This window comes from Leucopleurus acutus (assembly GCF_964270905.1).
Source record: "Leucopleurus acutus genome assembly, chromosome: 15".
Lineage (NCBI taxonomy): Eukaryota > Metazoa > Chordata > Mammalia > Artiodactyla > Delphinidae > Leucopleurus > Leucopleurus acutus.
In genome coordinates, this window is record NC_139157.1 from 1583668 (window position 1) to 1596059 (window position 12392).

General features: G+C 49.3%; 1 protein-coding gene across 2 annotated transcripts in view; it reads right to left on the reverse strand.

Moving 5' to 3' along the window:
* SMOC2 (SPARC related modular calcium binding 2) overlaps positions 1-12392 on the reverse strand; it is a gene marked incomplete at both ends in the record, with an annotated part of 153489 nt that overhangs the window by 29721 nt on the left and 111376 nt on the right. For both annotated transcript variants that reach the window (XM_082855438.1, XM_082855437.1), the window contains one exon: positions 12266-12348. In XM_082855438.1, the coding sequence (XP_082711564.1) occupies positions 12266-12348 (83 nt within the window). The remainder of the gene's footprint in view (positions 1-12265; positions 12349-12392) is intronic.

Genomic DNA, 12392 nt, shown 5'->3' on the forward strand with positions numbered 1-12392 from the left:
TGTATGTGCCAGTCGCCTTGTCAGGAAGAAACACGTTTTTCCTTCTCAACGTCCTGCCCACAAATTGTGACACAACCAACCACCCTCGGTGAAGCCCGTCTTCCTTGTGACTTCACTGTGGCCTCAGCCTACACTCTGCACGTCTTCACTGGTAAACGTGCAGATTCAGCAGAGAGCAGTCGTGCTCTCTAGGTGCCGTGCAGACGCGAGTATTTACTTAACTCCAGGAGGACGGCAAAGTACGTGCACTGCTTCAGAATAAAGTTGAATTTAATAAACGGGAAGGATATCGACACTGAGACAAAATAAGGGTAAAGACAGTGGAGCGTGAGAGTGAGGTTAAGCTCAACGCACCCTTGGTGTAGACGGCCCTCGTGTTTGCGGGGAGGGGAAGCCCATCGAAAGAAAAGCACCGAGTGGATTGAACTGGACAGAGATAAGGGCCACTTCTTGATGCTGAAACAAGAGAGAACCCGTCCTCGTGGCCCTAACCACAGCTGTGCAAGTGGGCTGACAGTACACGCACCTGTATCTCGGCAAACAACAGTCTGCAGGGGGCTAATTTTATAAGATACGTCCAGTGTAGGCCTGCGGCACAGCCCTGAAGCGGACGGAATCACTCAGTAGAGGAGAGGCCGGTGGTCTGTATACTCTCACCTCCAGCTAACCCAAAGAGAAGGCGCTAGAAGACCAAGAGTGGGGGGCAATTCTTTCATGCAAATCGTCTATGCTTTTCTCAGATTTTGATAAAAATTGAGCTCCTCCCGGACACTGGGGGCCTGGAGTGTATCTCTTTCTCTGAAGCTGGTGACATGAGGAGCTGTTGGCCTTGAGAATCACATGAAATAAGACGCCTAATAATAAGACACCAGATAGAAGGATGTCCCCTTTTTACAGAGGTGGCGGGACGGGGCTCTCCTCAAGAAGCAGTTGCCTCCACTCAAGCACACAGAGAACCGGGCAAGAAGGTCCTGAGTTTCCACAACCATATTTTCGGCCTAACAGATTTTAAGCGGGTGTAGCCAAACGCCTCCTTCAGCCGTCGCCTCGAGGCTAGGAAAGATCCCCGATTCCAAGCGACGTGGCCTCCCCGTGGACCCTCCAAGGTAAGCAGGTTGGAAAACACATGCTTAGGTACCGGATGGAGGTAGGTTTCTCTGTAGGTTTGCTAACTATACACCAGTAAATGATCACATTTAGCTGTAGGAGGATTGACCCAGAGCCCGTCTCTGGAGGCAATATTTAGAGAGCAGGGACATTGTCTTCTATGGCCAAGAGATGCAAGACTGTGGTAGAACGTTGCAGCCAACAGAGGTGAGACCCAAGTGGCCGCAGGCATGCTTGTGGGGATATCATGGCTAAGCTCCCCCGTTAACTGTGTCAACACTGACGCTTTACTAGAACACACATCAAAGGGCAGCTCCCTCCTAGACTTCTCCTGGCCATCTCAAGTCATCTGAGCGTTGTCTGCGGAAATCTTGCACACGTGGCCAAACCTTTCCAAAGAGGAAACACCTCAGGGGCCAAAAGAAGGATTCAGAGGGCTCCGTCTCCAGCACCCCGAGCTGCAGTGGCCTTGCCTCCACACCTGAGGCAGAAATGGCAAGTCCGGTCCAGGCCCCTGAGCAGAGCATCGTGCTGTGTGGGGCGGCCTAGACCGAGCTGGCGGTAGGCTCGTATCACCTATGCTTAAGGAGAATAACTGCTTACGGGATCCAGATTCCTTTCTAACCAGTGGAAGGGCCCCGCTTCTTTAATGCACCAGGATCTCTCCACGTCATAACCTCAGAACCTGACCCTGGTCGGGCTGAGAGGCTTCTGCAATCACCAAAGCCGCAGACTGATGATTTTTCGTTTTCTTTGTCAGGCAGCTCTTATCTCAGCAGTTACCTGGCTCACACGGACTATGAAAGCCAGACCGGTGTCTTCACTGTGGCGTCTGGGAAGGTGTGTGACAGGCTGTAAACACAGACTCACTCCCTCCTTCAGTGGTGAGAAAGTCCAAAGAGCTCCGTTTGTCTTCTCTGGGCCGCGAGCTGCTTTCCTGACGGCGGGACTGCAGTGGGCACTCCGCACGGGGCAGGCAGACACGCAAGGCCACGTCCATCTGCCAGGCCCAGGAGTCCTAGATGACCCGCCCCTTGCCCGCCCGCCTTTGCTGCGAAGACACCCTCGCAGCGTCCAGGATGAAAATCACACTTTCCAGGAGAGGGTGCACAAAAGCTAATGGCCAACTTAGAACAAGGTAACTGCTTCCTAGACTTGAACCTATCCTACTTATTCTTGATAGGAGGAGAGCGCGTGAAAAATAGAACCCCCAGAGCCCGAGGCCGAGATGGAAGAAACAACGCCTAACAACACCGGCGTGAGAGCAGGACCGACTTGTAGTCCAAAATCCCACACTGGCTGCCGCCTCGTGCAGACCCTCCCTTCAGGGTGCAGAGTGGGGTCTGTTCCCCGGCCCACCCTCGGCTCCAGCCCTTCACGTTCTAGTTCCTGTCTCTGTCGGTCTGGTGAGGCCTCCTGGAGAATCCCCTTCTAGTATCATCCCTCCCTACGTGTCCTCATCCTAAGCGCCGTCTCAGACACCTGAGCCAGACAGAGGGGGAACCAGGTCAGACCCCTTTGCATCTCCCATGGCCAGGGGCGCAGGCATCCAGGGGCCTCCAGGAGCAAACCCTGTGCAGGGACCTCTGGAAGAAAAGCAAGAGCCCAGCTTCACAGATTTAAGGAATGAGGAGGGGTGGAGAGAGATTCCACTCATTTCTATTAATTTTGGTAAATTAAGCCTCATTCAGACTGGACACAAAGGGTGTCTGTGGTGGGTGGGTGTGTCTGTGTGCATATGTGTGTGTCTCTGTCTGTGTTCCACGAGGAAGCACAACAACTTTATAACAAGTTTCTTCTGGTTCCTTTAACACTAAATCACAGAGGCGTTCGATACAGTCCACCTTATAACGAGAGCCATACTATAGAGAATTTGGGTCCAATAAGATTCATGTAAATGTGTGTGTGTGTGTGTGTGTGTGTGTGTGTGTGTGTGTGTGTGTGTAACTCTGATTGGCTTCAACATGATTTCTCTAGCTTAAATAGGTGTCACCTATGTAATTTAGGTATCACTGTGGTGATACCTCAATGATATAGACCTGGTCTATTTAATATCAACGTGCTCATCTATAGAGCCCAGAGAAAATAACCCTTCCTCAGAGCTGCAGTGAAGATTAGCTGTAATACTGTGTGTAAAGGTTCAAGACCAATACCTTGTAAGTTCTCAATAAATCCTTGCCAGTGCGAACGCTGCTGTGGTTCTCGGTGCTACTGCTGGTTTGTCCTGGGCACTTCTGACCCGTCAACCACAAACCTGTCAGTGGCTTTTTAAAATAAAAACTGAATTCTCCACATCTCAGGCAACACTGCTGCAGGATACAGTCCACACTCCTTAATGGGTGTGGTCTCAACCTCACCGAGCCTCCAGCCTGTCTTCGCTTATTGTACGATGACCTCGGTTTGCAGCATGAGTCTCTACTGGCCTCTTTGGTTTCATATATTTAAAGAATTTCTATAGAAATGCTCTGGAGGGTAGAGCTAGAAGATAATCAAAGAGATCATTTCATCCATATTCATTTATGTGAAAATAGAGCGAAGTGACTGTCAGATAGATGCACTATGAATTTAAACCTTCTCCCTAGAGAGGGGCTTCCAAAAAAGATGGCTCTCCAGCGTTTGCTGAGGTGACTGCCAGGAAGCTCAGGCACACAACTCTGCTTGGTCAGAGGTGAAGGGAGCACGTCATGGGCGCTTCCCATGTCACATCCTCACCACTTCCTCGACTAGGGTATAAAAGCAACCCACTTCTGCCCTAAGGCGTTTTGTATCTCAGCTTCTCCTTAGCGGAGAAGACTCTCTGCAGAGTTGTTGACATGAGAAACAGCATCACACGGTGGAAAGGGCTTTGGATTAGTGGTGGGAAGACAAGCATAGCAGCCACTCCGGGACACGGGGCAACCTCCTCACCTCTACTGAGTTAGGTGTTAAGTGGTCAATCAGACATCATGCAGAAGTGGACTCTAGTCCACTGGTGCATTCTGGGGAAACAGGATGGGCAAAAAGAGTTGGTTCACTCAACAATAAAGAGTGAGGTCAACAAATGACATGGCACAACTAGGAAAAAGGGAGGGTTACCGGGAATGGGGGCATGCACAGCTATCCCTTTGTATTTCTGGTATCTATTTTGCTCCTTTCTTTTCTTCAAAACTTTTTTTCCATTAGAGAAATTACAAAGATGAAATTCCTATTCTGCTGCATTTGAATAAGCAAATTTACCCTTCTGTAAGATAACAAGTGGGGATCATTTAACAGGGCAAAGTATTAAACAAAACCTTGACTTCAACCACACTTTCTAGAGCCTGTCAAGAGGTGCTCCCCAAAGCGCTGTTTCATGACAGACGATGCATGTTTCTCAGGAGATTTTTTAAAAATCAGAAATCTGACACTTCCTGAATTTAAGGAATCTCTGATGACAATACCGTTCTGCATCAATTGTCAGATTCTGGGATGTCTGACTCTGAACAGAGGGAGGTGCCTCAGGTTCTCTGTAAATAAGGACAATATACATCTTAAATAAGTTAACTAATTCAATAAGCAAAAGCACAGAGAAAAGACGGATAAGTGGGATGACAGCTCATAACCCCAAACTCTTCTGCTGGAAATCACTCTTAAACAGTTTGTCTCAGGAATTTCTAAAAGTTAATTAACAGCCAAAGCACAGTCAATTTATCTTTTTCCCTCAGAGGGAGAAACCCTTGACTTTTCTGAAAAATTGTTCTCGATTTGACAAGTCAGAAGAGAGCGAAGAAAAAATTAAATCATCCTGTCAGTGAAAACATTCCAGAAGTTTCCATGGACTGCTGGTATTCATTATAAACCAGGTTTTGAGGAGTTTCCACCATCACTGGTCACTGGGGAGTGTCCAACAGCCCAACACACAGTTTATGTATTCGAGCCCTGTGGTCTTGGCTGGTCCAATTAAATTCGCAGGGAATTAAGTTATCAGGAAGAATAGAACTCAATTTCTACCATCACTGGGCCATTTTCGTTAGTCCTGCGTCTATTCTAAGAGTAATAACCCCAGTGCTCTGGCCAATATCCAACCCGGATAATGGGATTTTGCCTGTCTCCGTTCCCTTCAGAATTTCTGCAGGAGTGATTTTTAACACTCACTCCCCAGGACTGTGCAGTGTTGGGGTGACCGCAGACGGCCAAGAGAGTCCTAACCCAAAAAGTGCTGTCTAGGGGGCAGGCAAGTAGTCCTGACGTTGGCACAGAATCTGGAAAAGAGGTTTAAGAATAACATGACGTTTTCAGACAGAAGGGGACACTTTCGTTAGGCACCAGTCTCCATCTCCCTGATTTTTCTAACCGTTACAGCGTTGCTGTCTTGTTTAAGAGCACCAGTCCTGGGATCATAAAACTGCGATCTTCTCCTCCGGAGGGGATTGGCACTGGGTTTTGAGGAGCTCTGCGTCCCCCAAAGCATCTGGCCTTGGGCCAGCTGCTCCATAGGCTTGAGTTTATAAAGAAGGAATCCTAAGTTAACAACAGGGAGATACAACAGAGAAGGTAAGTGCGGCTGCAGGGTTCAGACCAGTTCTGGATTTAAAACACGGGATAACCAGGAGGATAATGGGACCGATGAGAACGATTCAGCAAAGGGCTGGAGTACAGACAGCACGAGGGCAACAGACGGGGTCTGAACCGCTTCGTTCGGTGATGAGGAGGGACCAGGGAACACTTTCTTTCGGGCCCGTGTGCCCACCGGGCCTGGGGGGTCTGCAGATCGCGGGCTGTAACCTCGGAGCCCACAGCCTATCCAAGATCAAGGCCAAATCAGGAATGGTTACGTGTGCTGAGAAAAGACTGGGAAGACGGCGCATTTACAGTGAAGGGAACAAAGATGTAGAAAATGTAAAGAACTTTCCAACAAGGCCGACGGTTATGAAGGGCCAGCCACTGAGAGAGAACTGGGCTTCTGGACGCGTGCATCCCTTTTCTGGAGCAGACGAGCGGCTGGGCTGAGATGTGGGTCCACGGTGGGGAGAAGAGGCAAGGGGTGAGGGTGAAGCGCGACGGCCTCATCCAAGCTGCGACTTCATCTGGCAGCGGCGGCCGCTACCATCAGGATGGACGCCCGGCCGGCCCGCGCCTCCTAAGAGGCTTCTGCTGCAGGTGTGGACAAGGGCTAAGAAATCTGCTCAGCGCCTGTCTGGGAACTTGGCTGGAGGGAGCCAGTGCCGCCGGCAACAAAGAGAGAGAGTGCGAAGTCGGAAAGAGCAGGCTGCCCACCAGCTGTGGGGACAGGACAAGTGCGTAAATTGCTTTTAGTGAATTCGAGTTGTAGATTTCACTTGAAAGAATATGACGGAAACAGATGGTCTCTCCCTTCTCCTGCCCCTTTTAAAGCACATTTCTACCTAATACCGAAGACTTCCGTGAGTTTAGACTTCTCAGCTCCCCGTGCAGGTACGTCCTAAAGGGTAAGCATGCTCCTCTTGGGTTCATTCAGAAAACTCAGGAAATAACCTCAACACTCCCTTTTCTCCATTCAGCTCAGCCTTAATAAATGGAAGAAGCGCCCGACGCCTTTTTGTAAGTCACTTAGCATTTTCAGTTGACCTTTATTTTTCTTTCCTCTTCATGTTAAGAAAAAAAAATAGCCTTTGTTTCCTCAACTTGCCTTTTTTTGTTCTTACTTTATTGCGAATGAGTAATTCCCATGATCTCCTCCAAGCCTTCTCCAATTTCTCCTATTCTCTAAAAAATGGAGAAAAATATCAACTGAACTAAATATTCTAATAAAAACCTAAGGCTTCTGCCAAGTACAACGGTTACGTTTTAGTTCTCGTCTTCTGGATGCCTCTGCACATCCTAGCATCTTATCGACTTTTTTTTTTTTTTAAAGAAACAGCTAAGTACCAAATAAAGGATTTGTTTCACACATGTTCCCTCATGTCTGATCAGGCTTGTCCCAGCTCCTTGTGAGTGATTCTCTGTGACATCTGAGACAGAGCCTGCGTCTCAGGACACCCCTGCAGGATACTGCATGTTCCCAAGCCCTGGACTCCCCTGGCTTCCCTTGTTCCTGGATCCCTGTCTTATGGGTCTCTAGGATGGAAATTACACATGTGCTTTTAACTGAGTTTCTACTTGTACCATCCTGTCCTCAGGGAAACTGGATTTAACGGTCCCTTTCTTTGTCGTGCTTTCTACAAAATGCATTTTTCTTCTAGAGGATTAGTCATCTTATTCAGGTACAGATTTATAGTTTAAATTTCACACTTAATCACCAAGCTCACCAGTCGAAAAATAGAATAACGGAGCTCAGTCCCTGTCCCAAGCACTGCAGAACAGTCCCTTCCACGCCGGAATCCAACCCACGCTTGGACACCGAGTGAACCAGCAATGATGTTTAGCTATAAAGTCATCAGACAGCTCTTAAGAGCAAAACGCTGTTTAAAACCCTCTCCGACACACAGCACACCTGTCCTCACCTCCGCGAGGCTTCCTGCTGGGAGACAGGTACCAGGAAGCCTCCCCCAGCTGGGGGTGTGAGGAGCTCACTGCGGGTGCAGAGCACATGGGGGGTCCCCAGCGAGCGTGCTCCCAGCCCAGCTCAAATCAGTACTGTCTGTGAAGCCTGTACCTGATGTGACACGGAACCACAGACGCTGACATCTCTAACGGGTGAAATACTGACATCTCCTATTATCTTTGAAAGAGCCTCAAAGGCCCAGGCCACTTTGGAGGAGAGTAAACACCGGTCCCTGAGTGCCATGCAGTCCTCGGCACAGATGCCAGGTTCAGGGTCTAATTACCTCTGGGAAAGTATCTTCGGGCAACGTAAGGATCATTTTATGCTGCCTCAGGAAATCATAATTAATTCTGAAAACATTTAGAGTTGTGCTAAAATATTGCTTGGAAAATCCGGGTGGTGCTTTGAGGGCTTCTAATGGAATCAAAGACCCTACTGTGCCTGCAAGGCTCTGTGTGGTGGCTTAACTCTCCCTCAGAGGGGCTTTTAGGTTAGGGAGGGGGCTTTGACCGCTGCTGATTGCTGTGAGGTCCACAGAGCTGCCAGAGATGCTATGGGCGGGGCTGTTTAATCAAAATAAACACACGTGGCAGATCTGGGTGCCAGCATGGACGAGATTTGTGGGGCAGGGAACAGTTGATGGCTCTGGTTTGGGGGATGAAGCAGTAAAGTAAGGAGGCCATTTTCTGGTACCAGAAAACCTCAGACACTTTTCACCACCCTCTTGTTGGTCCTGGGGCTATACCACTAACACTCTGAAGCCCCAGGAGGACATCAGAGCTTCCCCCAAAACTGATGGAGGAAAGAAGGGCTAGGAGTAGGGAATGAGGTTTCTCCCTGTGGACTCACCTGCTCTCAGAACTCTTTCTACCTGCCCTCCTCTCTTTGGGTTCTTCCTTATCAAATGCCTACAAGTATTTGATTGTGTTGCACTGTAACTGATGACTAACAAAACCAGTGACTGCTCCATCAGAAGAGATTAAATGAAGCAAAAGCCCAGAGGAGACTGAAAGCCTGTTGATCCTGCTAAAATCGCACCTCAGAATGACAATCGGACAACAAAATGTATTTAAGTGTGAAGACACAAATCATCTGATCGGTACCGGTTAGAGGAGGTCATAAACTCTAAGCCCTAAAGCTTACTTATTTTGACTTTACTTGTAATAATCTCTCCCGCATCAATCTTTCCCACCAGCTCCCTCCAGAACCAGTTCCTCTATGGGGATGGGGGACCCAGGTCTGCGGATGGGCTGCTCTCTGGGCGCCAAGTGCAGGCACATCTCCATCCGCCGTGGCCTCTGCCTGCATCTCATCTCTGCAACGGTCACATGTGTGGCCTCCCGTGGCCTTTAGCTGCCACACGTGGGTGTGCAAGGCTCTCCACCAAGGAGAGAGAACAGGGTGGGCTCTCCCTCCTTCTCCTGGTCAGAGAGCACCTGACGTCAAATCAGAACAATGAACTCTGTCTATCAGGTCACCCTCTTCCCACACAGAAATCCCACTCATTGAAGACTCATGCTCTGTGCCCTTTAAGTCAGGAAAACCACTAGGTAAATCTAAGTCTACCAGTTATCACTCAATACAGAAGAGTCAGAAAGGCTCAGGATAGGAAAAGAAACCCTGCCTAGTGCCCTTCATTTGCAAACTCTTTTCCAGGCGTCCAGGGCCTCCTGTGTGCCCCTTGCTGTGCTGGCTGGTGCGCGTCCCAGGGGTCAGCCCATCTCTCAGGAGAACCACGTGGCACACAGGGTGGAGCTTGTAACTCAACACCTGCAAAGCAGCATCAGGTACCTGGATGCAGTGGGAGCACACACGGTTGGCGCCAGCCAGGGGCAGCCTCCCCAAGAAGCCGGGTCCTGCAGGGTGCACCGAGGACCGGGGAAGGTGCAGAAGGGGGTGATGGGCAAGGTCCTGGCGACGGAGACTCCCCGTAGCCGTGAGGAGCCCTGCAGCTGAGACAAGAGAAGGCGGAAGGGGATGAAGGAAGTGGCGGGCAGGCCTGGGAGCAGGGCACATAGGTTGGTTCAAAAGCCGCTGAGATTAAGAGATGCCAGTGCAAAACGAGGCAGGGCAGGTTTGCAGAGGGAGAAAGTGTGGTCTGACGCCTTGGTATGAGTCGTGTGAGGAAAGTTACAGAAGAAACGAAGAATCTTCGAGAGCCAAAATCATGACCCATTTCTCAGGAAGCGACCCCTCAGGCTGGGGCTTGATCTGTCCATGGGGTAAAAGGTTAAATGCTTTTTAATGCCTCCGAAGATTAAATGCTCATTTTCCCTCAGTTAGTGTGAGCCGCGCACTCTCCTACACTGCATGTAGATAAACATCTGGCAATCAACAAAGCCCCGAAAAGGTGAATTGTGTGTGAGGATATTATCAGCCTGGCTTGAAAAATAAAGGACCCTTATTGGCCGAAACTTAGAAAAACTGCTTAAAATGAAAACCATTCCTTTTTAGAAGAAAACGCATTGGCACGTGACTTAACAAGTGTCTGCCTACCCACCACGGTGCTGTGTTATCCTGGAAATTGTTTTCTCCTCTCCATAAGAACAGCCTCGATCCAGGAGTTATTTTAAGACCTACTTGTTTTTCCCTAATAAGGATAATTATCTCCAAAAAAGCAAAATGATTAAGTGGTCATGAACGGTACACTCCCAAACATCTACAATTGCAAAACAAGCTGACCTTTACCGAGCTTGTGGAAGATGGTTTTCGTGCCTGGGGACTTGGGCTTCTCTGAAGGTGGGGGAAGGAAAGGGCACCTTTGTGCTCAGCCTAACCAACCTCCTCTCCGACGGGGTGCGGTTTCTGTAGCTCTGAGGTGCACCTCTTCACACGGTGTTCCCTGAAGTGCCAGATGCTCTTTCTCTAAATGGCCCATCTGACTCCCAGACGAGCCAGGAGTGATGTCACATGGTACTTCTCAATATCCAGGGTCAGCGCTTCCCAGAAGATGAGTGACCACTGCAGCCTTTAAATCCAGAGTCCCAGCCCAGGGTTCCACGTACTGGATTCCACCATGAACGCACATTCCTTCCTAGCCAAGCACACCCACCAAGCGGAGATGGGATGGGCTGTGTTCTGTCTGTCGTAGCATCTCTAACTAGTGACAAGCAGAGCCTGACCGCACATTCATTAATGACATTCATGTTATATGTGCAAAAACCACATGCAGCTCAATTTAGAAGTAATGCAGTTTTGGATTATCAAAAAAAAAAAAAAATTGAGGGAACAGTGGTTGACTTCGCCTTCCAATGCAGGGGATGCAGGTTCGACCCCTGGTCAGGGAGCTAAGATCCCACATGCCTCGTGGCCAAAAAACCAAAACAGAAAACAGAAGCAATAGTGTAACAAATTCAATAAAGACTTTTAAAATGGTCCACATCAAAAACATCTTAAAAAAAAAAAATCGAGAGTCTTGGAACCTCAGAGACAAAGAACAGATTGCCTGATGTTTCTGCGGCACGGCTAAGACTAGCTAAAAGGAACAAACATTCACTGGGGTCTTGCCATGGACCAAGCTTATGCTAAATTCATTCTTCCCTGTTAAGAAAACTATTGTCCACCGGTGTTAAAACCTGACAGCAGAGGCAAGAGATTGTACCAGACAAGGGAGGGAGAGAGCGCCCTTCTGACTGGAGGACACCATCCGGGGAGCTCCAGGATCCAGAAAGCAGCCTGATTAATGAACATAAACCCCACTGACCACGCACACAGAGAGACATCGTGCGATGATCACAATAACGTCAGAGATTCCCCCACCTGCATCGAAAGGAAGGTGCGGAGAGGGGAAACAGCGGAAGACCCACGACAAATGTCTCAGAACAAGCGTGGGGCAGCAGAGTGGTTTTGGCAGCGTGGCTGTGCTCTGCTCCCCCCGCCCCCAGACCAGGTCCTGCCTTCTCCGCTCCCTCTGTGTCCAGTGCCTTCGTTCCAGGTATGGCTGGGGCGATACGGAGGTGGATGGGTGACCCTCTAGTCTTCTCTACCTCTGCTCACAGCCGAGAAACATCTTTACCTTTCAGACTGTAAAACCCTCTTTATCATTGACAGTACAAATCATGCAAGGACCACAGAATTTTTCTAAACAGGAAATTATCCAGACTCTGTGTAAGACCAAGATCCACCACTCGCACTAGAAGAAAGACGTTAGAGAACGGTTTTCATGGTCTCTGAGGCTGTGGCTACGTGGACACAATCTGGAGGCATTTAAAGGAAAGAAAGAGGATGGAAATGCAGCAAAATAGCCACCAGTCTGCCGCATCCCACCGATGCCGCTGAAACCGCCATGATGCGGGAGTCACGTCCCTACCCTGCGATCTCATCAGATAACTGCAACCCGGCGGGGGTCGGCCGGCGCGGGGCTCACACCACACGACCAAGTTCAACCTCACATAAATTCCTGGAAGACGCTGGGTCCAGGCGGGGCTTGAGGTTTAACTGTTGGAATCATCATTTTTGGTGTATCACAAACACTTACGGGATTCTGATGAAAGAGAACATCCATGAAACATTTCTGGGAATGTATTTGCAATAATCATAAGGTTAAACTCACTGCCTCTGTTAATCTGAAATCATTCTTTGCAACTAAATTCGCTTGAGATCCTTCCTCATCCTGAATCTGCAAGAAAACTCGAAGCGGCCGCTGGCGCGTCCGACCGAACCCGTCGCTCCACTCACCCTGCAGCTGGCGGCCCCTGTACAAATCCCTTGTTTTGGTCGGATGAGCCCTGGCCGTGTTGTCACATTTCGGCTGCTCGTACCTAGGAGGAGGGGAAGGGAAGAGAGAAGAGCCAGTTAGAGATAT